Consider the following 27,416-nt stretch of genomic DNA (forward strand, 5'->3'; position numbering starts at 1 on the left):
TTTTTCACCCTGTAGGAATTGTTTCTTACTCTACTACAGGGGAAGAAGCTAAATGTTTGGTAAGTATCTGGTAATTGGTTAAGTTCTAAATTCCCATGGTTTAAAATAGTATACAAAGTCAGAGTCATTGAGCTGGAGGCCAAACTGCAGACACTGTAATGCATCAGAGAGGGGCAAAGTTACCTGTATACTTATCAGGAGATGGTCATACCCCTTAGGATAGCATCTTCTGATTTGACAGATGGATAGGTAGGAGGATGTAACGGCAAGTAAGGTAAGTAAGGAGACCCACAGAACATGAGTGCAGGGGCCTTGACATTTGCCATTGTCTGATAGGTTTGAAGTTCTTTCAACTTGTTTGGATGAGGTGGGGGCTGTGGGGTGGATGAGCTGATTGGCCATGGTATAGTGGTATAGGAAGCCTTTAAAGTAGAAGGAGCAAAAAAGAATGTGGTGATAGCAGGGGACAATGTAGTAAGGGTGATTGACACCATTCTCTGCAGCAAAGAGTGAGAGTCCAGAATGCCATGTTGCCTGCCTGGTACCAGGTTTTGGGACATGTGCTCAGTGCTGGAGAGGAACTTGGAGTGGGATGGAGAGAACACCATCCACCTGCAAAACTCCTGTCTGTAGAGTGCCTGTCCACCTGCAGAGCACACATCTGTGTGCAAAACTCAGCCAAATCTCCATTCACAGCAGCAGGACTGGAAAATCCCAGCACAGGTGAGTTTAAAGAATTCTGACTTTAATTTATATTCAAGAACACATCTTTCCTCACAGGTCTTTGGTGTCAGCATTGGACTTAGCTTTTCCACTCTCTTCAAAGCATTGCTGCTCTTTGTTTCAACATTAGCATTGAATATTGTCGCCATCTGCTTTGCCTCATCTTGATTATGTTTTTTGCATTTCTAATTCAGGTCATTTTAAGCTTTTTAAACTGCCATTAACTTTCCTTTTCAGCCCAGTGTTTCAATGTAATTTTTAAATTAGCATGTCTAACTCTTTGGACATGCTTAGTTGACACATTACTTCTCACAGCAGGTTTACAAGAAGTGGTTGGGTCTTTCAATATCACCCCGCATTTCCTGTACATTTTCAGTTTGAACAGTCTGAATGGGCTTTCCCAAACCCTGTGGTGACAGAATACCTTATCCCCAGCTAGGATATTTCCTAATAAGAAATCTATTCCCCACTTGGAGTACTGTGCGCAGTTCTGGTCGCCTCACTACAGGAAGGATGTGACAGCTATTGACAGGGTGCAGAGGAGATTTACAAGGATGTTGCCTGGATTGGGAGGCATGCCTTATGAAGATAGGTTGAGGGAGCTAGGTCTCTTCTCCTTGGAGAGACGAAGGTTGACAGGCGACCTGACAGAGGTTTATAAAATGTTGAGAGGAATAGATAGGGTGGATTCTCGGAGGCTATTTCCCAAGGCTGAAATGGTTGCTATGAGAGGACACAGGTTTAAGGTGCTGGGAAGCAAGTACAGAGGAGATGTTAGGGGTAAGTTCTTCACTCAGAGGGTGGTGAGTGAGTGGAATCGGCTGCTGTCGGTGGTGGTAGAGGCGAACTCGTTGGGGTCTTTTAAAAGACTTCTGGATGAGTACAATGGAATTGGGAGTTACAGATAGTTCTATGGCCTGGTAGGTATGGATATGATCAGCGCAAATTGTGGGCTGAAGGGCCTGTTTGTGCTCTAGTGTTCTATGTTCTATTCCGTCGGTGGACAAGTTAGGAACAACATCAACAGGACCTGTGATTATACGTAAGATAGAGGTGCACGGTGTTACGGGTAATGTATTAGCATGGATAGGGGATGGAGGATTGGTTAACTAACAGAAAGCAAAGAGTGGGGGTAAATGGGTGTTTTTCTGGTTGGCGATCAGTGACTAGTAGTGTGCCTCAGGGATCAGTGATGGGACCACAATTGTTTATGATTTATCTCGATGATTTGAAGTTAGGGACCAAGTGTAATGTGTCAAAATTCGCAGATGACGACACTAAGATAGGTTGCAGAGCAAAGTGTGCAGAGGACGCTGAAAGTCTGCAAAGGGATACCTTGGATTCATGGTTCATCATCTAACAGGATTGTCATGCTGGCACCTGATTCTAATTTGAAATCAGTTAATGGTCTTTCATCGCGATATCAGCATTCCAGGACTTTGAACTGCATTGTCTGACAGCCCCCAACACAAATGGCTGTGCATCTTCTGGGTCTTCAGTCTCAACCTCGTGGATTACCTTTGGGATGTCAGTGCAGTGCTGGTTTTGACTCGCATTTTATCAGTGTACCTGTTTGTAACAGTGGAAAAATTAGCACTACTCAAAACACTGATCTTTTGTGCAAGGTTGCTTCTCACACTGGCAAGGTTTGCTCTGCTGGGTGGTTTGGGGGTTTCTTTCCCTGACATGAGTGGTCCTTTCATTGTTGTGACCTAATATAGGAACACAGAAAATTGGAGTAGGCTAATTATGCTCTCCAGCCTTCTCCACCATTCATTTTGATCTTGGCTGATCATCAAATTCAGTATCCTAATCCTGCCTCTCCTCCCACCCCCCAATATCCCTTTGTTTCTTTAACCTCAAGAACTATATCTAATTTCTTCTTGAAGTCACACAATGTTTTGGCCTCAACTACTTTCTGTGGTAGTGAATTCCAGATTCACCACTCAGTGAAGAAATTTCTCCTCACCTCAGTCCTAAATGATTGATCCCTTATCTTCAAGCTTTAACCCCAAGTTCTGGATTCCCCAACCATCGGGAACATTCTTTCTAAACTTACCCTGTGTGATCCTGTTAGAATTTTGTAACTTTCTCATTCTTCTAAACTCCATTGAATATAATACTGACTGACTTAGTCTCTCAAATGACAAACCTGCCACCCTGAGAATCAGCCTGATAAACCTTTGCTGCACTCTCTACAGCAAGGACATCCTTCCTCAGATAAGGACACCAAAATTGCACCAAATACTCCAGATGTGACCTCACCGCGCTCTTTACAATTGCAATAAAACATCTCTATTCCTATATCAGACTGAGGGTTGGTTTCTTCCCCATGAACTGTCTGTGGGTGAATGCTGAGCAACGTGCACCACAATTATGTTTCAGATAAGCTCAGACTTTAAATCACCATATTCACATCCTTCACTTCTCTATTTTGTTAATGGAGGAATCAAGAGGTTTCCCAGAGAGCCTGACACTTATTAAATTTAGCTCTCTACAGTGACTTATTAGATCTCAAGTTGAAGTAGACATTGAAAGATTTCAAAACATCATTGAATTTGGCAGATGATTCATCAATAACTTGTGGTGAAATTATGCCTTTTGCTATTGGCCCAATCAAATAAAGAAATATACTAAAGTGTTCTGCCTCTGTTATTTTATTGGGACCTGCATAATGCAGGTTAAAAACCTTCTTCAAAATCTCCAATTGTATGTCTGGTGAATAGCCGAATCCCCAGTGAAGGAGGAAGTGTGGAATTGCAATCGATTCTTGAAGATTGTAAGAGGTATAGGTACAGATTTAAGAGATTACAGGCTTCCAAGATGGCATCATCTGATACAACTGAACAAAGGATCTATCTTCTCTAGCTAGTTTTGGGTAGGTTTTCCAAATTGTAGCATGCTTCTGACTGGAGAAGAAGGGACCGCATTGGTGGTGGAGGTCGGCTGGCTGGCGATTTAAGTTCAGCAGTATCACTTTACAAGTCAGGGCTTGAATAGAACCAAAGGCTTGCTGTTTCCGAACCTGAACAGCCATGATGTAGCAGACAAAATTATTTTTTTGATTGTCTTGTAGGCCGGGGAATCATGCATTGAAATTTGGAGTCGTGAATCTGATGTAGTGAGAAATCATTTTCAAATGGCACGTTCTGGATCTACTGTTCAATCCTGTTAGGATTATATAACTTTCTATGAGTTCCCCTCTCATTCTTCTAACCTCCAATGAATATAATCCTAACTGATTTAGTCCTGCATCAAATGACAAACCTGTCATTCTGGGAATCGGCCTGGTAAACCTTTTGAGTTTCATAGAGCTAGCTAGCTTGGAATGTTAAAAAAAACTGCTGCTTGCTGAAGCTAGACTTCCAAGGGGTTGCAATGAAGTCCTCTGCCGGAGTAAAACTTCCAACCTTCTTGTATGCGTCCAGGTTCTTGTGTCTTTGGAGCTTTTTTTTCAGGTGAATTTACCCCACATCTGTATTTTCCGTTGGGTGTTAGGTTCAATGCAGAATCCATCAAAGGATTAGTTTCTCAGTATTGATTTGAGTACTGAGGTTTTAATTCCAAGGCTGCTGTCATGAAGGATTCTGCTTCCATCACCCTGAATTAGGCTTCCCAGTCTGGAGTATGTTAACAGCAAGTCTTTATTAACAACTCTGCACATTTTGACAATAGAAGGTACAGATATAGAGATCACCCCATTTTAGATCTTAACCCAACTGTGCAATCTCCAGACTGATTTTGGCTCTGGTCACGTACCTTAAGAACATAAGGACATAAGAAATAGGAGCAGGAGCCTGCCCCGCCATTCAATAAGATCATGGCTTATGATCATGCCTTCTTATGTCACGATGTTGTCTATACTGTACTTGCATTAACTCTTCATGTACCAGGCCTTTCTGCTACAGATTCAGTGGGTCAAATGGCCTCCTTCTGTGCTGTAACCAGTTTATGATTCTATCATACCTGGCAAGCTACTATGTTAATAGAATCCTATCACAATTGCCTGCCTGCAGAAGACTCAGCAAAGTTTGTGTGAGGGCTTAAAGAACTGACTTCCTATGAAATGCAGGGCAGTGTGCTGCTAAGAAATCATGCTGCTTAAGCTGTAGGAAATCAGAGCAGAATATAGGTTGGATGTGAAGACTGATTTCAACATGACATCATTATAAAGCAGTAGCCAGATAAAAGCCTCCTCCTGTCTACGCTCATCCATTCTTATATTATATCCTATGTTACTGTATTTTGATTACAACAGAAAATGATGTGAATCTATCTAAATTGAGTTTAAAGTTACAATAGAAAATACTCTTTATAATGTAGTTTTCCATTTTGTATCATGTTTTGTTGAACATGATGACATCGATCAGTTTGTATTTATTTACTTAAGACATAGGAAAGGTTTACATATTTTTATTATTTAATATTTTGCTCAGTTTTTAAGTTCAGCAATTACAATAATTACCTTAATTGAATTTAAATTTACATTGTCCACTGCTTCAGCAATAGTCTGCTTATAATGCTAGCTATTCCCAATTTATTACTCCTTCTTGACACTTGTATTGAATTCCACAGCTGTGCAAACTGCACAGTGCCACATGTGCATATTAAGCCCAGTTTGCTATTTATACTAACTGTGCCATTTATTCTGTTGAAATAGGATTAAGTTGTGCCAGCTCCATATCTTTGCCAAGAATGCAAAGTGTCAGATAAGTCCCATCTGGCAAATCAGCTATGGGTCAGGCCAGATATCTGCAAGTATGTCACAGAGACATACTGAAACATGATGTTACCAGATTTAGTGAAATATTATGTACTATTCTTATCACACACTCTTGCAATCAGTCTTTATGCTGATTTCTTGTACATTGTGACATATCTACAACTCAAAAATCCAGGAAGTATGAAGATACAAATATGTTTACATGTTCAGAAATGAGGATATATTATGCAAACGATATTTTATGAATTCACTCATAGATGTCACAAATTAAAGTGAAAAAAATCTTGTCTTGGATTCAATCTAAAGACAAAAGGAAACCACACATCAGACACCCATTTTTAAAATTTTTTTTGAAAGATTTTTTGGCTGGTTTTGTGTCAAGGACTTTATAACTAGTTTACATAGTTGTGCTATGACATTTGCTCAAATACAGGAAAATAATTTTGTTAAAAGATTTTACTTGGGAATGGCATTTAAATTAAGAATTAAAATACAAAGCTTTGAGAGTTATTTTTACTACTTCAATTCACAACTGAATGAGTTATTTGCACTACAGAGATCTAATGGAAATGTCCTTTGGCCTAGTTCTCGTTCAGATCGTAGTTGCCTGAGGTGTTGTTTCATTTCCTTGGTGACATGATATATTCTTCCTTCCACATCAGGGACAGGAGCAATAATAATTTTGTCATCAGCTTTCTTTTCAAAATCTAAGGAATAACAATAATGATAATTAAATTACTAGAGTCATAGAGGTTTACAGCATGGAAACAGGCTCTTTGTCTCAACCTGTCCATGCCGCTTTTTTTAACCCCTAAACTAGTCCCACTTGCCCTAAACTAGTCCCATCTTACCCATGGAACTGCCTAAACACTTTCTAAAAGACAGAATTGTACCCACCTCTACTACTACCTCTGGCAGCTTGTTCCAGACACTCACTGCCCCGTGTGAAAAAATTGCCCCTCTAGACTCTTTTGTATTTCTCCCCTCTTACATTAAACCTATGCCCTTTAGTTTTAGAGTCCCCTATCTTTGGGAAAATATATTGACTATCTAGCTGATCTATGCTTCTTATTATTTTAAAGACCTTCACAAGATCTCCCTTAAGCCTCCTACGCTCCAGAGAAAAAAAGTCCCAGACTGTCCAGCCTCTCCTTATAACTCAAACCATCAAATCCTGGTAGCATTCTAGTAAATCTTTTCTGCACTCTTTCTAGTTTAATAATATTTGTTCTATAATAGGGTGACCAGAACTGTACACAGTATTCCAAGAGTGGCCTTACCAATGTCTTGTACAACTTCAACAAGACATCCCAACTCCTGTATTGAATGTATTGATCAATGAAACCAAGCAGGCTGAATGTCTTCTTCACTACTCTATTCACCTGTGGCTCCACTTTCAAGGAGCTATGAACCTGTACCCCTAGATCTCTTTGTTCTATAACTCCCCCCAGTGCCTTGCCATTAACTGATTAAGTCCTGCCCTGGTTCAATTGACCAAAATGCATCACCTTGCATTTATCTAAATTAAACTCCATTTGCCATTTGTCAGCCCATGGCCCAATTTATCAAGATTTCATTGAAATCCTGGATAACCTTCTTCACTGTCCAATATGCCACCAATCTTGGTGTCATCTGCAAACTTACTAACCATGCCTATTAAGTTCTTATCCAAATCATTAATATATATGACAAATAACAGTGGACCTAACACTGATCCCTGAGGCACACCACTGGTCACAGACCTCCAGTTTGAAAAAGAACCCTTTACAATCACCATGTCTTCTGTCATCAAGCCAATTTTGTATCCATTTGGCTACCTCACTCTGGATCCCATGAGATTTAATCTTATGCAAGAACCTACCATGTAGTACCTTATCAAAGGTTTTGTAAAAGTCCATGTAGGCAACATCAACTGCACTGCCCTCATCTGCCTTCTTGGTTACGCCTTCAAAAAATTCAATTAAATTTGTGAGACATGATTTTCCATCACAAAGCCATGCTGACTGTCCCTAATCAGTCCTTGTGTCTCTAAATCCCTGTAGATCCTGTCTCTTAAAATGCCTTCTAACATCTTACCCACTACAGATGTGAGGATTACTGGCCAGTAGTTCCCAGACTTTTCCCTGCAACTCTTCCTAAAGTACAACATTTGCCACCCTCTAATCTTCAGGCACTTAACCTGTGACTATTGATGATTCAAATATCTCTGCTAGGCGACCTGCAATTTACTGCCTAGCCTCCCGCTATTCGTATGGGTTAATGAAAATCAGGCATTTTCCAATAGTCAGCAACCCACAAAGAAAATCATAAAAACAGCTTGCCTTAAAACATGTAATTTTTGAGAATAAATTGAATTTTAGGATTTTTGCTTTGAACTGGTCAATATTTCCATACAAATCTGTCCAGAATCTGTCAAATTATTATGCATTACGTTCAACTGAAATAAATTTTAGGCTTTAATAATTATAATTCATGAATGTTAAAATCATCGGCAGGTGGGCTTTTCAATTTTAATCTTTATTTAGTTAATCCAAAAGCCTATGTATTATGTACACATCCATTATATTCTGAATGATAATGTGGAGTAGGTACTCAAATTGTAGTTTTTCAACTTCCATTTACTTTATCCCTTTGATAAAGTGCAGATGCATAATATATTACAGATGTATCAAAACTTTTCTCAGGACTATAGCGCACCAATGAATGTCAAATATACTGTCAGAAATTATAACAAAAATGTACTACATTGTTACACAAGATTCCACTGTGTGAGCATTTTTGGAAAGGCTCTTTTCATTACAGAAGGTTAAGAGGCTATTTGATAGATACATTCAAATTTCAAGTTCAAAACTTGTTCAAGGATTTTGATGAAGGAAAAATAACTAGAGGGCATAAATTGATCAAAATAATGGAGAATTTAATTTATTTTGCATAGCTTTTTAAAAGCAATAATGGAAGAAAAATTCACATGATTTAATAATAAGTGGACAAGTATGTGATATAAAGCTATTTATAAAGGGATGGGGGAAAGGCAACAAAATGGAATTAAGTAGATAGCTGTTTCGGAGATTGGACAGACATAAGAACATAAGAAATAGGAGCAGGAGTAGGCCATCTAGCCCTTCGAGCCTGCCTCACCATTCAATAAGATCATGGCTGATCTGAAGTGGATCAGTTCCAATTTTCCGCTTTCTCCCCATAACCCTTAATTGTAGGGTTGTCTATCAAAAACCTATCTACCCGTGACTTAAATATATTTAGCGAGGTAGCCTCCACCACTTCAACAGCCAGAGAATTCCTGAGATTCACCACCCTTTGAGTGAAGAAGTTCTTCCTCAACTCTGATCTAAATTGCCCCCCCCTTATCTTGAGGCTGTGCCCTCTAGTCCTGCTATCCTTTCTAAGCGGGGAGAATCTCTCTACCTCTACCCTATCCATCCCCTTCATTATCTTATACGTCTCTATAAGATCCCCCCTCATCCTTCTAAACTCCAAATGATAGGCTGAACAGCCTCATTGTGTTTGGTAAAATTATATCATTTTATGAATAGCTGCTAATGAAATACAATATTTTGCCATATTCAAGGGACAGATTTTTTAAAAATTGACACTATCTACTTCTACATACCCACAGGGCCAGACAGTGGCAGACACAATGTACAGCCTATCAAATTGGTTGCTGTAAAATATATTATAAAGAAAATAAAGTCATATTGTAAGGAAAACAAAAACAGTTTGTAGATGATGAAGGATTAGCTCCTTTAACTAAAGCAAATAAATGTACCTGTTATGGATGCAGCGTGGGAGACTTTGATTAAACTCATCCGATGTCCTGATTTACATTTCTTGAGTCCCTGAACAATTTTTACCGATTCAAAATGATTAATGACAACAGTGGAGAGACTGGGGGCTGTTTCTGTGTCAACCAGCCACTGACAATTACGGAACATCACATATCCATCCTTCCCCTGTAGAAACCAATATATTGTTTTCATTGTAAAACTGCCAATGAGCCAGAACAAAATCTATGATGATGAATTGCCACAAGGTTTTCCCAGTTGCCCATTGTTTTTCTAAGGTTCACTAAATTGGTCCCTTGGATGAAGGGGTTACCCTATGATGAGAGGCTGAGTAAATTGGCCTATATTCTCTTGAGTTTAGAAGAATAACAAGTGGTCTGATTGAAACACACAAGATTCTGAGGGAGCTTAACAGGATAGACCCTAAGAGATTGTTTCCACTGGTTAGGAAATTTAAAGGATACGGTTTTGGTAAAGATGTCCATCATTCAGGATTGTGATCACGAGAAGTTAATTTGCTGAAAGAGAGTTGTGAATCTTTGAAATTCTCTACCCTAGCAGTGGATGCTCCATCATTGAATACATTCAAGGCTGGGATAGACGAACGTTTGGTTTCTTAAGGAATCAAGGGATATAGGGAGAGTGCTGGGAAAATGGAGTTGATGCCCAAGATCAGCTATCATTGTACTGAATGGTGCAGTAGGCTCGACTGGCTACTCGTTCTTGCTCTATTTCTTGTGTTTTTGGTTTCAGTATCATTACCTCCCAGAAAGGCTAGTTCTTTCCTTTGTGGTTCTTCCACTTTTTGTACATGGCTCTGTTTTAAAATTTTCTACCTCAGTTTACCTCAGTGCCTTTGAGCAACAGTTTTTTGACAATTGTATGACTCTACCCCCTCGCTGAACATTCTTCCCACTTGCGAGTGTGTTCCACCACACCAAATACATTTCAAAATAATAGTTGGCAAGCTTTTCCCCATTTTGGCAGGTTTAGGTTTTGGCATGCTTTCTGTTCTATGGTCTATGAACTGAATGATCTCAAGGTTCTCCACAGGTCCTCTCCTTCCCTGCGAACAAACACCTAATTCTGCTGAGTTCTCTACACTTCACAATTCGCATTGCTTTTACTTGTGTTAAATCCTCTTGTCTGTAAGAAATCTGATAATGCTTTGTCTAGGACCTTGGCTATCATCCTGTCATGAGTCAGTTCATCCTTTAAGATTCCATAATGATAGTTCCCTGTCACCCTATCAAGGTTATTGATGAATGAATCCATGCTGTTGCATGGTCTGCTTTATTAAATTTTAATGGATGCTGAAATAAGAATCAAAAGCTTGCACGATTTGTTCATAAGAATTGAAGTCTCATCAACCCTTTGTCTTGCTCTCACACTGAAATATTCATGTTGGGGAACACTTCAGCAGTCAAGGGCATTCAGCCTCCGATCTTCCACCAAGCGTTCTTCAAGGAGGCCTTCATGACACATGACAATGCAGAATTGCTGAGCAGAAACTGATAGCCTAGTCCTGCACACATGAGGACAGCCTCAACCTGGATCCTGGGTTCATGTCACACTACCTGTAACCATTTGGCCTGCATCTGCAAAATCTTACTAACTGTCCTGGCTTGAGCAATTCACAATCACGTTGTCTGTACCTGTAAAAATTTGATTACCTATTAAGACTCACATTCCAACCATTATCTTGCAATTGAGTCTGTGTCTATATGAGCCCTGTTGTGAACCTAACTCGCCACTCACCTGATGAAGTAGCAGCGCTCCAAAAGCTCGTGTTAGCAAATAAAGCTGTTGGACTTTAACCTGGTGTTGTGAAACTTCTCACTTTGCTCTCCATTGTCAGTCATAGATAGGCACATTAGCAACATTCAAAATCTATCCTGATAGAGAAATAATTGAAATATTGTATGGGCAATAAATGTGGGATCTAAGTAAGGATTAGGAATCAGCGCAGGTTTAATGGGCCAAAGGGTTTGTTCCTGTGAATATTGTTTTTTGTTCTTTGTTTTAAGGTGAAGTCGCTGGGGAAAAGGATTGTTAGTTTGCCCTCTTCAATCCCTGCGAAATATCCTCACCCAACACAGCCGCCCATAAATACCTACCAAATTACAAGATTCCCTCATGCACAGTATTTAACCTCCAATTGACCAAAGGATATCTATTTTCAATTAAATCTTTCTTATCATAAAGAGACTAATAATCAGCTGTACCTTAGAAGCAGAATAATACTTTGTATTGCATGACTTTGTTGTAAAATGGAGCATCATCCAATATTTCACGAACAATGTCATAAAAAATTTACTTATTAAAATAATAACTTATCTAAATCTCATTAATTTGCATTGCATTACTCACAGACAAACAAACACACTTCTGCTATTTAAATATTCAGCTCAGCACAGTCATTTTATTTTAATATTCCTGGCATGTAGTTACACCAGAATGAGCATGCGTTGAGATAGCATGGCTTAGGTGCTTCAGAGGTAAGCAGCCTTTGTGAAAGATCACTGAAAGTTGTTAATTGGCCCCCTTTTCTAGAGGAAACAAAGTCATACAGAAATCTTTAATGCTTGGCTCCAGTCTAATGACTCTTGTGAGCCTTACTTATGCCGATCCATGAATGTGATCACTAGTAGCTTGCCAGCATCTAGATCACACAACTCAAAGGAGAGCTGCAGGAAATCCAACGAGTGTTGCCACTTGAACCACACCCCGGCCTCCCAAACAAACCAAACCCATTCCCTTTGATGTGTCAGGCCATCTTTGAATTACAAGGAACTTTACCATCAGAAATGGCACGGTGGCACAGTAGTTAGCACTGCTACCTCACAGCACCAGGGATCAAGGTTCAAATCCAGCATCAGGTGACTGTGTGCAGATTGCACATTCTCCCTGTATCTGTCTGTCTGCATGGGTATCCTTCGAGTGCTCCAGTTTCCTCCCACATTCCAAAGATGTATGGGTTCAGTTGATTGATTGATTGGTCATGCTAATTGCCCCTTAAGTATCAGGGAGATAAGCAGGGTAAATATGTGGCGTTACGGGGATAGGGCCCAGGTGAGAGTGCTGTTGATGCAGGGTGCAACAGGGTGAATGGCCTCCTTCTGCATTATAGGAATTCTATGAAATGCACTTTTGATTTGCTTCAGTATGGTATAGAAATTAAATGATGGTGTGCTCTTTGTCCTCATATATGTTTTCTTAAGGCCTTCTGTGTAAAATTGTCTGTCTTGAATGCAACGGGAGCTGTACTGTCCACAATAAGGATAATCTGATTTGCCTGTAACCTAAATAGCACTCTTCAAAGGGACCACTTTAAGCTATCACCAAAATGGTATTTTTAAAAAATACTTAACTGAATGCGCAGCCATTGGATGCAGGAGTTCTCCTCCAAGCTCCAAGTAGACTGTTGTCACTATCCTCCCCCTAATGCTACTTTTCTCTCTTGATTGCATTCCCCATTTTCCATTAGCAGCCTCAGGGTCACTGTCAGTGTTGGAGTGATTTGAAACTCAAAGACTCTTTACCAGAAAGCTGCCCTGGGATTCCCTGCAGGTGGCCACAACTTGCTCGTTTCGTTTATTTGAAGACAGAAACCCGATACTGGTTTGATGTGGAGGACCATTACTCTCATCAGCCCTCTGCCAGCCAGCTCTTGCATTCAATGATTGGGTGATAAAGTCTGATGTCAAGCGGTATAAAACAGATTGAATTGAGCAGGTGACTCACGAGTAGGTTTAATTTAATGGATCTATTAAACATCTTTCCATCATTTTACTGAGAAGGCCAATAAACCAGTAATTGCTGAGCTAAATTTATCTTGCTTTATGTGGAAGAATCATACCTGGGCATTCTTTCACATTGTCCAGTGTTATAGTTGCACTGGCAGCCAACATTAAAGGGGGTGTAGAAGTTTTCTATCAACATAGAGATAGTAAATAGTAGTTAGAGGAGGGATGGGACCAATTAAGGACCAAAAAAGGAAACCAACATAGAGGCACAGGTACTAAAGAAGTATTTTGCATCAGTCTTTGCCAAGGAAGAAGCTGTTGAGATCATAATGAAAGATGAGATAGTTGAAATACTAGATACTAAAAATTACTGAAAAAGAGGAATTAGTATTAGCAAAGTTGATTCTACTTGAAGTTGTTAAGTCACCAGGACTAAATGGGATGCATCCTTGAATACTAAGCAAAATAAAGAAAAACAAACTCTGGAGGCACTGACCTTAATCTTCCAATCCTTCTTTAATGCTGGGTAGCAAGGTATCACTGCAAATGTTACACTTTGTTCAAAAAAGGAGTGCAAGAATAAGCCACATGAGTCCTAGGGCAGGGCAGAGGAAATGCTAGAGGCCTGTCAGTTTAACCTCGGTGGGAAAGCTTTTTGGAATGATAATCCAGGAAAAAAATAACAGTCACTTGGACAAGTGTGGATTAGTTAAGAAAAGTCAGCTCATATTTGTTAAAGGCAGATCATGTTTGCCTAAATTCATCGAGTCTTTTGATGAACTAACAAAAAGGTTAATGAGGGTAATGTGGTTGATGTGGTGTACATGGATTTTCAAAAGCTATTTATATGTATAGTCATAGAGATTTACAGCATGGAAACAGGCCCTTCAGCCCAACTTGTTCATGCCACCCAGTTTTTATCATTAAGCCAGTCTTAACTGCCTGCTTTTGGCCCATATTTCTCTATATCAATCTTACCCACGTAACTGCCTAAATGCTTTTTAAAAGGCATTTGATGAACTGGCCTTGATAGGATAGCCATTAAAGTTAAAGCTCATGGAATTAAAAGGACAAGGTATGTTGGATTCAAAATGAGCTGAGTGACACGAACCAAAGTGGTGGTAAAGGGGGTTTTTTTAGACTAGACCTGGGGCTGCTTTTAGAGCTATTAAAACTTGGACTTGGGTGTACGGGCATAATTTCAACATTTGCAGATGACACAAAATTTGGTTGCACTGTAAAATGAAACAAGAATAGTGATAGACAGCATAGACAGGTTGGTGGAATGGGTATACATATGGCATAAGAAAGTGACACAATTTAGTAGAAAGAACAAGGATAAATAATATAAAAGGTCCAGGAACAGGGATATCTGAGGGTATTGTGCAGAGCATTGAAGGTAGCAAGGCAGGTTGAGAAAGTGGTTAAAAAGGCATAGGGGATCCTTTATAAATTGAAGCATACAGTCACATTTGGGCTACTGAGACAGGCAGTCTGAGTTGTAAAACTTCTCAGTCCACCGGACCAACTTTAGAAAAACATACCATGAAGTATGCAATTTTCACTGTAGAAAGGTATTTGCGGGATCAAGTCCAGTCCATTGCCTGAAAATAGAGTAAGGGATGGGCATGTCAATGCTCTGGGACTTCATTTCAGAAGTTGTTAAGCCCTCTTGCCCTCAACCCTAGCACCCATTCATCTCTCCACATACCCTCATAGCCCCTCATATCCTCCATGTCAACTCAATGCAATTCATGACCCAGGCACACCCACATGGCTCCTCATACTCTCCATGCCAACCTATGCCCCCAACCACACCCTTGACCTTCATTCTTTCCATGCTACCACAACATCAACTTATGCACCCATCCACCTTTCATGCCCCTTCTACCCTGATGCCACCTCCACAGTCACTCACCCAGTATCATGAGCCAAGCTCTGGAGACACATGGAGATTTTAAAAATTCTAATAATCAAATAAAGATCTCACTCCGACATACCTGATAGCAAAAATACTCCCATTCATAAAACTGGTTCAAAGTTTTAAAACTCTTCAAGTAATTAATCTCTTATAAAACCTACTATTCAGACCCCATATCAAAAAGACACCAGCCAATACTCTTGCCCCATCCCATTGGCACTCCCCAGTAAGCAGTGTCAAGGTGCCCCTTGGGCAGTGCTGGGTAATTTAATTTAAGGAAGGTTATAGAGATAAACCAGGAATTACTGACCAGTGAGTCTCACATCAGTGGTAGGCAAATTATTACAGAAACTTCTGAAGGAAAGCATCTATCTCCACTTAGACAGGCAAAGCTTGATCAGGGATAGTCAGCATAGCTTCATTAGAGGGAGGTCATGCCTAACAAATTAGATTGAATTTTTTTGAGGAGGTGATCAGGTCTGTAGATGAGGATAATGCAGTTGATGTAGTTTATATGGATTTCAGCAAAGCCTTTGACAAGGTCCCACATAGAGAATTGTAAAGAAGGTAAATTCACATGGGATACAGGGTAATTTGATAAAGTGGATTCAAAATTGGCTCAGTTGTAGGAGACAGAGAGTGTTGACAGAAGGCTAATTTAGTGACTCAAAGCCAACATCCAGTAGCGTACCACAAGGATCTGTGTTGGGCCCCCTATAATTCATCATTTATATAAATGATATTGATAACTATATGGGGGGTAGGATTAGTAAGTTTGCGGATGACAAAGATTGGATGAGTGCTTAACAGTGAGGCAGAGTGTCTTGGGCTACAAGAAGTTATAGACAAAATGGTCAAATGGGCAATTAAGTGGCAGATGAAATTTAACTATGAAAAGTATTTGGTAATACACTTTGGAAGGAGTAATTTGACAAGAAAGTATTCAATTAATGGTAGGACACTAGGAAGTTCTTTGGAATAAAGGGACCTTAGCATGTTCGTCCACAGACCTCTGAAAGCAGAAGGGCATGTTAGGTTATAAAGGGAACCTACCTTTATCAATCGAAGCATTACAAAAGCAGAGAAGTCATGTTGAAATTGTATAGAACTTTGGTGAGGCCACAGCTAGAGTACTGTACGTAGTTCTGGTTGCCAGGATGATCGCACTGGAAACTTACCAAGATGCTGCCTGAGATGGAATATTTAAGTTATCAAGAGAGATTGGATAGGCTTTGGTTGTTTTCATTGGAGCACAGAAGACTGAGGGGTGTCCTGATCGAGGTGTACAAGATTATGAGAGACATGGAAAGAGTGGATAAGGAACAGCTGTTCTCCTTAGCTGAAGGATCAGTCATGACATAGGTTCAAGGTGAGGAGCAGGAGGTTTAGGGAGATGTGAGGAATAATTTTTTATTCAGAGGGTGGTGAAGATCTGGAACGCGCTGCCTGAGAGGGTGGTGGAGGCAGGTTGCCTCACATCCTTTAAAAAGTATCTAGATGAGCATTTTGCATACCATAACATTCAGTCTTATGGGCCAACTGCTGGCAGATGGGATTAGGTGGGAGTTCAAATGTTTCTAATGCCCTCTTCTGTGCTGTATTATTCTATGATTCTATGACTGAAACACTACTTTGTGTAACCTCTCCTTATCTTCTCCCATGTACTGTATGAAGAGTATGATTTGTCTGCGTAATGTTCAAGAAGCAATACTTTTCACTGTATCCCAATACATATGACAATAATATCAAAGACAAAAGAGTGGGACTAGGCATAATGCTCTTTCAGGAAGTCAGGGCAGACTCGATGGGCTAAATGACCTCCTTCTGAATTGTATAGATTCTGTAATTTATTTATTAGCTAGATTAAAGAAGCAAGGGTTGTTTCTCTTGGAGCAAAGAAGGACGATGAGAATTACTTCACTCTGTAGTCCTGTCACTGCATTCACTTACACACTCCACTTGTCCAAAGGCAAAATCTTGGTGGGTCATATATCTAGTTTAGGCTCAAGGACACTTCTACAGCAGATGCAGGCTGTGACAGCCAAGGTCTCCGGTACTTGGAGGCTTGTTAGAGAAGAGGCCCCTGCTAAGTCAGAGTCAGATGACAGGCCTCTGGAGGTGGTTATGAAAAGGATGCTGGAGTATCAAAGAGATGCAGGGGAACACCAGGCAGAGGTGTCAGAGGCCCTGAACAGAGGGTCACAAGCGACAGGAGTCCTTCTGATGCTCTCTGATGTGGCTCCGCCATGGAGAGAACAGCATAAAGCATGGAAAGCCTGGTCCAGCAGAACTCCCAGTTTCTGCCAGGTATGTGTTCAGACCCTGCACTCCATTGCTCTAGCCATGACTGAGCTTCTGCAATGCTTACATGAGGGGGGAACCAGGCACTTCAATCTGATTCAAAGCGCCTCTTCTCCTTAAGGGATCAGATAGGAAGTCATGGGCACCCAAGGGAAGCAGAGCATCAAATGGGCATCCTGGGGGCATCCATTCCAATGGGGTCCAGGCATTCCCAATCCCTATTCTGCAACTGCTCAAACTGAGAAGGTTGTACCTACATCTGAGCAAGTGACCAAAAAAGACCTGCAGAGGATGTATACCAAAGTCATTGCAAACAACAGAAACAATGAAACAATGAATGGATATTTGGAATATGGTGTTCCCATCATCATACCATAGAACATAGAACATTACAGCGCAGTACAGGCCCTTCGGCCCTCGATGTTGCGCCGACCAGTGGAACCAATCTAATGACCCTCTAACCTAAACTATTCCAATGTTATCCATATGCCGATCCACTGACCATTTGAACACCCTTAAAGTTGGTGAGTCCACAACTGCTGCAGGCAGGGCATTCCATGACCATACTACCCTCTGAGTAAAGAACCTACCTCTGACATCCATTCTATAATTATCACCCCTTAATTTAAAGCTATGTCCCCTTGTGTTAGCCATCACCATCCGAGGTAAAAGGCTCTCACTGTCCACCCTATCCAATCCTTTGATCATCTTGTATGCCTCAATCACGTCACCTCGTAACCTTCTTCTCTCCAATGAAAATAACCTCAAGTCCCTCAGCTTTTCCTCATAAGACCTTCCCACCATACCCTTTCCAATGCCTCCACATCTTTCTTATAATGCGGCGACCAGAACTGTACGCAATACTCCCAAGTGCAGCCGCACCAGAGTTTTGTACAGTTGTAACATGACCTCACGGCTCCAAAATTCAATCCCTCTACCAATAAAAGCTAACACACCGTATGCCTTCTTAACAACCTTATCAACCTGGATGCCAACTTTCAGGGAGCTATGCACATGTACCCCGAGATCTTTCTGCTCGTTGACACTACTAAGAGTCCTTCCATTAGCCCTATATTCTGTACTCCTGTTATTCTTACCAAAGTGAATCACCTCACACTTTTCCGTAGTAAACTCCATCTGCCACCTCTCGGCCCCGCTCTGCAGCTTATCTATGTCCCTCTGCAAACTGTAACATCCACCCTCACTGTCTACAACTCCTCCAACTTTGGTGTCGTCAGCAAATTTACTAATCCATCCTTCTACACCCTCATCTAGGTCATTTATAAAAATGACAAACAGCAGTGGCCCCAAAACAGATCCTTGAGGTACACCACTTGTAACTGAACTCCAGGTTGAATATTTGCCATCAACCGCCACCCTCTGTCTTCTATCAGCTAGCTAATTCCTGATCCAAACTGCTAAATCATCCTCAATCCCATGCATCTGCATTTTCTGCAATAGCCTACCATGGGGAACCTTATCAAACGCTTTGCTAAAATTCATATACACCACACCAGTCTTATCCTTTTTGGTGATACAGGTCATGGACCAGGGAGATACTACTGAAGTAAAATGGTGAACTTGCTTCACTAGATCAATAATTAATCTATAATGTGGCTAAAATGTATTGAAAATGGGCTGGATTGATACAGGGTCTAGCGGTAGCAACACCAGTGACTGCTCTGTCCTGTAAGATATTGAGTTTTGAGTGTTTTTTGCCGCTGTTAGTAAGCCTCAAGTAAGTTGAGTGTTCTTTTACATTTCCAGTTTAAAACTCAGCGATGCTTCAGAGGCATTGACAGTTATAAGAATCAAACTGCAAAAAAATGCCCAATGCAGCTATTATTTATGAGCAGAGCTTTCCAAGGATTAGAAAATGCTGCACAATATTATTATGATTTCACTTATTTGAAATTTGAAGGCTTACACATTCTGGTGTGTAGGCATGCAAAATACTCAAAACTCCAAACGGAAAATTGAACTTTAAAGTAAAGTAAGAAGTCTATTTATTAATCACAAGTAAGGTTACATCAACGCTGCAATGAAGTAACTGTGAAATTCCCCTAGTTGCAACACTTCGGTGCCTATTCGGGTCAATGCATCTAACTAGCGTGTCTTTCAGATTGTGGGAGGAAACCAGGGCACCCTGAGGAAACCCATGTAGACAAGAGGAGGACACGCAGACTCCAAGCCAGGAATCAAAACTGGATCCCTGGTGCTGTGAGGTAGGACTTGGAACACCTTAGGTACTTTTGGCTCTAAGTTTGAAAATGGTGAAAGGAATGGGAAATGCAGTGTCACGGCACCTTAGAAAATCAGGGTTTCAATTTTGTATTAATTATAACCTTTACTAATCTTCTTAAAATATTGAAACAACTTAAGTGCCTAATGTGCACGCTGCCACTAATTCTGTGGAAGCTCAGGGGTCAAGCGATAGAACTGTGAAAGCAGAATTGAAGGTCAGTGTCCTCTGCTATGTCAATATATCACATTTTGATTACAATTAGCACTGCTGCCTCATAGCACCAGGGACCCGGGTTCAATTCCGGTCTCAGGTCACTGTCTGTGTCGAGTTTGCACATTCTCTCTGTGTCTGTGTGGGTTTCCTCCAGATGCTCCAGTTTCTTCCCACACTCCGAAGGTGTGCAGGTTAGGTTGATTGGCTTTGTCAAATTGGCTTTAGTATCAAAGGGACTAGCATGGTAAATACATGTGGTTATGGGGATAGGGCATGGGTGAGATTGTCAGTGCAGGCTTTATGGGCCAAATGGCCTCCTATGATATATTGTGTAAACCAAGATATGCTGGCATAGCCAGGTCTGCACCATTTTCCAGGGAGACCTGCAAAACTCAGTCATACAGAACATAACAACATAAGAAATAGGAGCAGGAGTAGGCCATCTAGCCCTTCGAGCCTGCCCCGCCATTCAATAAGATCATGGCTGATCTGAAGTGGCTCAGTTCCACTTTCCCGCTTTCTCCCCATAACCCTTAATTCTCCTGTCTATCAGAAACCTATCTACCTGTGACTTAAGTATATTTAGCGAGGTAGCCTCCACCACTTCAACAGCCAGAGAATTCCAGAGATTCGCCACCCTTTGAGTGAAGAAGTTCCTCCTCAACTCTGATCTAAACTGGCCCCCACCACCCCCCCCTTATCTTGAGGCTGTGTCCTCTAGTCCTGCTTTCCTTTCTAAGTGGGAAAAATCTCTCTACCTCTACCCTATCCATCCCCTTCATTATCTTATACGTCTCTATAAGATCCCCCCTCATCCTTCTAAAGTCCAACGAGTACAGGCCCAGTCTATTTAGTCTCTCATAGCCCAACCCGCTCATCTCTGGTATCAGCCTAGTGAACCTCCTCTGCACTCCCTCCAAGACCAATATATCCTTCCGCAAGTGCGGCGACCAAAACTGCACACAGTACTCCAGCTGTGGCCTCACCAGTACCCTGTACAGTTGCAGCAAGACCTCCCTGCTTTTATATTCTATCCCCCTCGCTATAAAGGCCAACATTCCATTCGCCTTCTTGATCACCTGCTGCACCTGCAGACAGGGTTTTTGCGACTCATGCACAAGGACCCCCAGGTCCCTCTGCACCGTAGCGTGCTGCAGCTTTTCGCCTTTTAAATAATAATCCCTCCGACTACTATTTCTGCCAAAGTGGATAACCTCACGCTTGCTAACATTATACTCCATCTGCCAGGTCCTCGCCCACTCGCTTAGCCTATCCAGATCTCTCTGCAGACTTTCCACACTCTCCACGCAATTTGCTTTTCCACTCATCTTCCTGTCATCAGCAAATTTCATCACCCCACACTCAGCCCCCTCCTCCAGATCATCTATATAAATGGTAAGTAGTTGAGGCCCCAGTACCGATCCCTGCGGCACTCCACTAGTCACCAACTGCCAACCAGAATAGCACCTATTGATACCAACTGTTTGCTTCCTATTAGACAGCCAATCCTCTATCCACGCTAACACCTTACCCCCAACTCCATGCACCCTAACCTTCTGTAGCAACCTTTTGTGAGGCGCCTTATCAAACGCCTTTTGGAAATCTAAAAACACATCCACCGGTTCCCCTCTGTCTACCGCCCTAGTCACATCCTCATAGAAGTCCAATAAATTCGTCAAACACGACTTCCCCTTAACGAATCCCTGCTGTGTCTGCTTGATCAAACCATTCTTTTCTAGGTACCTCGCTATTTCTTCTTTGATGGCAGATTCTAGCATTTTTCCAACCACAGACATTAACCTAACCGGCCTATAATTCCCTGCCTTTTGTCTGCTACCTTTTTTAAACAGCGGCATAACATTAGTCGTTTTCCAATCTTCCGGCACTTCCCCGGAGTCCAGCGAATTTTGATAAATAATTACTAAGGCACCCACTATCACCTCTGCCATTTCTTTCAGAACCCTGGGATGCATTCCATCCGGTCCTGGGGACTTGTCCACCTTCAGTCCATTAGTCTATCAAGCACTAGCTCTCTAGTGATAGTAATCACATTCAGGCCCTCAACTCCTACCACCCTTCTATCTTTAATATCCGGCAAACTATTCGTGTCCTCCTCCGTGACAAAAATTTATTTAAAGCCTCAGCCAATTCCTCATCGCCCATCGCTAAATCCCCCCTCTCATCCTCCAAGGGTCCAACATTCACTCTAGCCAGCCTCCTCTTCTTTATATATTTGTAAAAACTTTTACTGTCATTTTTTATATTTAGTGCTAGTTTGGCTTCATACTCTATCTTTCCTTTCTTCATCACCTTCTTAGTCATTCTCTACAGCTTGGAAACAGGCTCTTTAGCCCAACTTGTCCATGCTGCCCCTTTTTCTTAACTCCTAAGCTAGTCCCAATTGCCCATGTTTGGCCCAAAACCCTCTATACCCACCTTACCCATGTAAATGTCTAAATGCTTTTTAAAAGACAAAATTGCATCTGCCTCTACTGCTACCAGTGGCAGCTTGTTCCAGACACTCACCACCCTATGTGTGAAAAAATTGCTTCTCTAGACCCTTTTGTACCTCTCTCCTCACACCTTAAACCTATGCCCTCTAGTTTTGGACTCCCCTACCTTTCAGAAAAGATATGAGGAACTCATGAGGGACTTTGATCTATGTATGGTACTATAAATGTCCAATAATGTAGCAAAAGGAAAGATTAAAAAAAATTAGTGGCTAGAAATTTGTTTATAAGAACGTAAGAACTAGAAGCAGGCGACCATTTGGGCCTCGAGCCTGCTTTGCCATTCAATAACATCAGGCTGATCTTTTTGTGGAGTCAGCTCCACTTACCGGCTCGCTCACCATAACCCTTAATTCCTTTACTGTTCAAAAATCTATCTGCGTCTTTAAAACATTTAATGAGGTAGCCCCAGTTGCTTCATTGGGCAGGGAATTCCACAGATTCTCAACTCTTTTGGTGAAGAAGTTCCTTAACTTAATCCTAAATCTGCTTCCCCTTATTTTGAGGCTTTGCCCCCCCCCACACACACACCACCCCCCCCACCCCACCCCACACACACACCACCCCCCCCACCCCACCCCACACACACACCACCCCCCCCACCCCACACACACACACCACCCCCCCCACCCCACCCCACACACACACCACCCCCCCCCACCCCACACACACACCACCCCCCCCCACCCCACACACACACCCCCCCACCCCACCCCACACACACACCCCCCCACCCCACCCCACACACACACCCCCCCACCCCACCCCACCCCACACACACACCCCCCCACCCCACCCCACACACACACCCCCCCACCCCACCCCACACACACACCCCCCCACCCCACCCCACACACACACCCCCCCACCCCACCCCACACACACACCACCCCCCCACACCACCCCCCCACACACCACCCCCCCACACCATCCCCCCACACACACACCACCCCCCCCCCCCCAACCACCACCACCCCCGCAGAGTTTTGGCTTCACCCACCAGTGGAAATGACCTCCTCTTTCTATCGTATCTATTCCCTTTATAATTTTATATGTTTCTATAAGATCTCCCCTCATTCTTCTTAATTCCAATAAGTATGGTTCCAGTCTACTCAGTCTCTCCTCATAAGCCAACCCTCTGAACTCCGGAATCAATCTTGTGAATTTCCTCTGTACCCCCTCCAGTGCCTGTATATCCTTTCTCAAGTAAGGAGACCAAAGCTGTATACAGAGTTCCAGTTGTGGCCTTATCAGTGCTTTATACAGCTATAACATAAAAACCTTGCTTCTAAATTCCATCCCTCTAGCAATGAAGGACAAAATTCCATTTGCCTTTCTAACTACCTGCTGCACCTGTAAACCAGTATTTTGCGATTTATACACAAGGACACCCAGGTCCCTCTACATAGCAGCATGCTGCAATTTTTTAAATTTAATAATCCATTTTGCTGTTATGCCTGCCAAAATGGATGATCTCACATTTACCAACATTGTAATCCATCTGCCAGACCGTTGCCTTGCACACTCACTATATCCCTTTGTAGACTTAGAGTCCTCTGTTACACTTTACTCTCCCACTCATCTTAGTGAATTTTGACACACTACACTTGATCCCCAATTCCAAATCATCTATGTAAATTGTAAACAATTGCAGTACCAAAACTGATCCATGAGGCATATCACTGATCGCCAACTACAAAAACATCCATTTATCCCACTCTTTGCTTTCTGTTAGGTAACCAATCCTTTATCCATGTTAATACATTACCCATAATGCTGTGCACCTTTATCTTATGCAGCAGCCTTTTGTGCAGCACCTTGTTGAATGTCTTCTGGAAATCCAGATATACCACATCCACCGGTTCCCCATGGATGTGCTCGTAATACCCTCAAAGAATTTCAGTAAATTAGTTAAACATAACCTGCCTTTCATGAATTCATGCTCCATCTGCGTAATAGACAATTTCTATCCATATATCTCACTATTTCTTCCTTGATGATAGATTTAAGCATTTTCCCTATTACAGAAGTTAAACTAACCAGCCTATAGTTATGCATCTTTTGTCTACCTCCTTTTTTAAACAGTGGCATCACATTTGCTATTTTCCAATCTACTGGAACCACCCTGGAGTCCAGCGAACTTTGGTAAATTACCACGAGCGCATTTGCTATTTCCCCCGCCATCTTTTTTAGTATCCTGGGATGCATTCCATCAGGGCCAGGGGACTTGTTTACTTTTAGCCTCATTAGCTTGCCCAACACTATCTCTTCAGTGATAATGATCGTTTCTAGGTCCTCACCTGCCACAGCTTCCTTGTCATCAATTTTTGGCATGTTATTTGTGTCTTCCACTATGAAGATCGACACAAAATACCTGTTCAACGCCTTGGCCATTTCCTCATTTCCCATTATTAAATCCCCCTTCTCAACCAGTGAAGGACTACTGTTTACCTTAGCCACTCTTTTTCGTTTTATATATTTATAGAAACTTTTGCTATCTGTTTTTATATTCCGTGCTAGTTCACTCTCATAATCTACTTTACATAAGAACATAAGAAATAGGAGCAGGAGTAGGCCATCTAGCCCTTCGAGCATGCCCCGCCATTCAATAAGATCATGGCTGATCTGTCGTGGCTCAGTTCCACATTCCCGCCCTCTCCCCATAACCCTTAATCCCCTCTCTTACCAAAAACCCATCAACCCGCATCTTAAAAATATTTAGCGAGGCAGAGAATTCCAGAGATTCACCACCCTTTGAGTGAAGAAGTTCCTCCTCAACTCTGTTCTAAACTGCCCCCCCTTTATCTTGAGGCTGTGCCCCCTAGTCCTACTGTCTTTTTTGAGCAGGAAGAGTCTCTCCACCTCTATCCTATCCATCCCATTCATCATCTTATACATCTCAATGAGATCTCCTCTCATTCTTCTAAACTCTAACGAGTACAAGCCTAGTTTATGCAGCCTCTCCTCACAGCTCAACCCCCTCAACTCCAGTATCAGCCTAGTAAACCTCCTCTGCACTCCCTCCAAGGCCAAAATATCTTTGCCAGGTGCAGCGCCCAAAACTGCACACAGTACTCCAGCTGCGGCCTCACCAATGCCCTATACAGCTGCAGCAAGACCTCCCTACTTTTATATTCAATCCCCCTCGCTATGAAGGCCAGCATCCCATTCGCCTTCCTGACCACCTGCTGCACCTGCAAGCTGGGTTTTTGCGACTCATGCACAAGGACCCCGAGGTCCCTCTGCACCGTCGCCTGCTGCAGTTTTTCGCCCCGTAAGTAATAGTCCTTCCTACCATTCTTCCTACCAAAGTGGACCACCTCACACTTGCCAACATTAAATTCCATTTGCCATTTCCTGGCCCATTCGCCCAGCCTATCTAGATCCTTCTGCAGACTCTCCACACCCTCCGCACAATTTGCCGTTCCCCCAATCTTGGTGTCATCAGCAAATTTGTGGCTTTCTGTTTCTATTGGTAAATGCTTCTGCTCTAAACAATAAGTGCACAAGAGATCTAATTTGAACACTAAGGACACAATTCTCCAGAAAAAGGGACAAAGTACCATCCAGTAGGAAACATGGTGCAATTCCCATCTGGTTGATCGGTGTGATCCCAATCACAATCCTCCCCATTTAATCATCTTTTGGCGGGTAGGGGATGGGGGTGGGGTGACTTGTGTCGTGAATGATAAGTATGAGGTTTAAGGATTGAAGGAATTAATAGTCACACGGGTTTAAAAATCATACAAGCTGAAAAACAAAAGTCTATAACAGCCTTCACAGAGAGACACCAAGGCCATTAGTCTGGCAAAGCACATAAGTCAGAACATCTGTAACTGAAAAATGGGAGTGATTCACAGATATAGAAACAAGCTGTATTATGAAGTTTTCATGCTGACTGATTATTACAATAGAGCAAGTGTAAAGTGATTGTGATTGGTTTATGCTAATTACTTGTAATTGATTTTGAAAACTTTAATTGCCTTTGTATCTTGGAATATGCCACTCTGGCTAGCTACAAGGATGTGAACTGTAATTTCCCTGTGCCTTTGCTATTGCTTTTACAGCTTTTTAAGAGAACTGTGACTTGTCTGGTTACTCGAAGGGTAAAGTTGCAATCGATTAAAAGACTGACATCAAAGCCTGCAACAAGGACGCTGGCAAAGCCTACTCCTCAGAGATTGAGACATCCTTTTTTAAGTGCACCCTGATTTTAGATTAACCTTTAAGGCCCTCCTTATTGGCAGCATCAATGACTCCTCTCTCCCTACATGTGCAAACACCTGTGGTGGGTTTGCCTGCTAGGTTGGCAGTGCCAAGTTTGCAGTGCCAGGGCACTGCCCAGCCATGTCCCTTACCTCCCAGGGGCTCTAAGCACCCTGGCTTGGTCATCACATCTGGTCTCTGTTTGTGGAGACCAGCAATGATTCCCGCTGGCTCCATATTGCACTGTAGGATGGGTAGTGCCAGGGGCCGGGTGAATCCAGTTTAAAACAAATCCTGTGTTTTAAATGAAGATTTAAATATGCTAATTTGGTTCACGCCTTTGCTAAGCATGAACTAGATTACATTGCCAGTGGGGGATGGGGATAATCTTAAAACTGAGTTCTCCCTGGCACAAATCACATTATGGCCCCTCTCGCGTGAGTCTCTGGTCACATAGGGATTTGCGCCTGCGGAATGGGGCCCGACAATCACTCCCCAAGTATTTAGATGTTAGCATCAGAAATGATCATTTAGACTGAGGCACATATTAAATCTTAAAACACATGACTTCAATTATATACCAGATAATCCGTCTTTTGTTTAAAAAAATTAAGAGTACAACTTACTTTTGCAAGATACTCCTTGATTGCAAGTAAGTATGTTCTGTTTCTGTCCAAGTACTGTCCCTGCACCTTCACTGAGTCTACAACAATCCTGTGCCCTGGTTCTGCATTTGGATCAAATCCAAATTCTAATCCTGCCACTTGAGGGAACCTTTAAAATACGAAACCTAAATGAAGTTCCAAATATTGAGTAGTTTTATTAAGATCTTTAGCTAACTTTATAATATGTTTAATTGTTTAGGTTAAATTTAATATTAAATTATTCATTGTACATGTTCTAGTCAACATTTAGAACAAGCCATTCTAGATCAACTAGGCAAAGGGATCTACATATATTCAATTGGCTAATGCTTATTGGGCAATATTTTCAATTATTTATATAGATATATTTTTATTCATAAATAA

The 27,416-nt window shown here is 41.8% G+C and overlaps 1 protein-coding gene across 1 annotated transcript in view; it reads right to left on the bottom strand.

The window, feature by feature from the left end:
* Nucleotides 1-5,097: 5,097 nt before the first annotated feature.
* The window catches only part of LOC145347298 (mannosylglucosyl-3-phosphoglycerate phosphatase-like), a 66,824-nt gene continuing 44,505 nt past the window's right edge, over nt 5,098-27,416 (bottom strand). The window contains exons 6-8 of the mRNA XM_080195296.1: nt 27,015-27,162; nt 9,231-9,414; nt 5,098-6,153 (exon numbers count right to left, since the gene is read on the bottom strand). Of these exons, the coding sequence (XP_080051422.1) occupies nt 5,963-6,153; nt 9,231-9,414; nt 27,015-27,162 (523 nt within the window). The 3' untranslated portion in view covers nt 5,098-5,962. The remainder of the gene's footprint in view (nt 6,154-9,230; nt 9,415-27,014; nt 27,163-27,416) is intronic.

Source organism: Carcharhinus amblyrhynchos, chromosome 1, assembly GCF_965287045.1.
Source record: "Carcharhinus amblyrhynchos chromosome 1, sCarAmb.v2.hapA, whole genome shotgun sequence".
Classification (NCBI taxonomy): domain Eukaryota; kingdom Metazoa; phylum Chordata; class Chondrichthyes; order Carcharhiniformes; family Carcharhinidae; genus Carcharhinus; species Carcharhinus amblyrhynchos.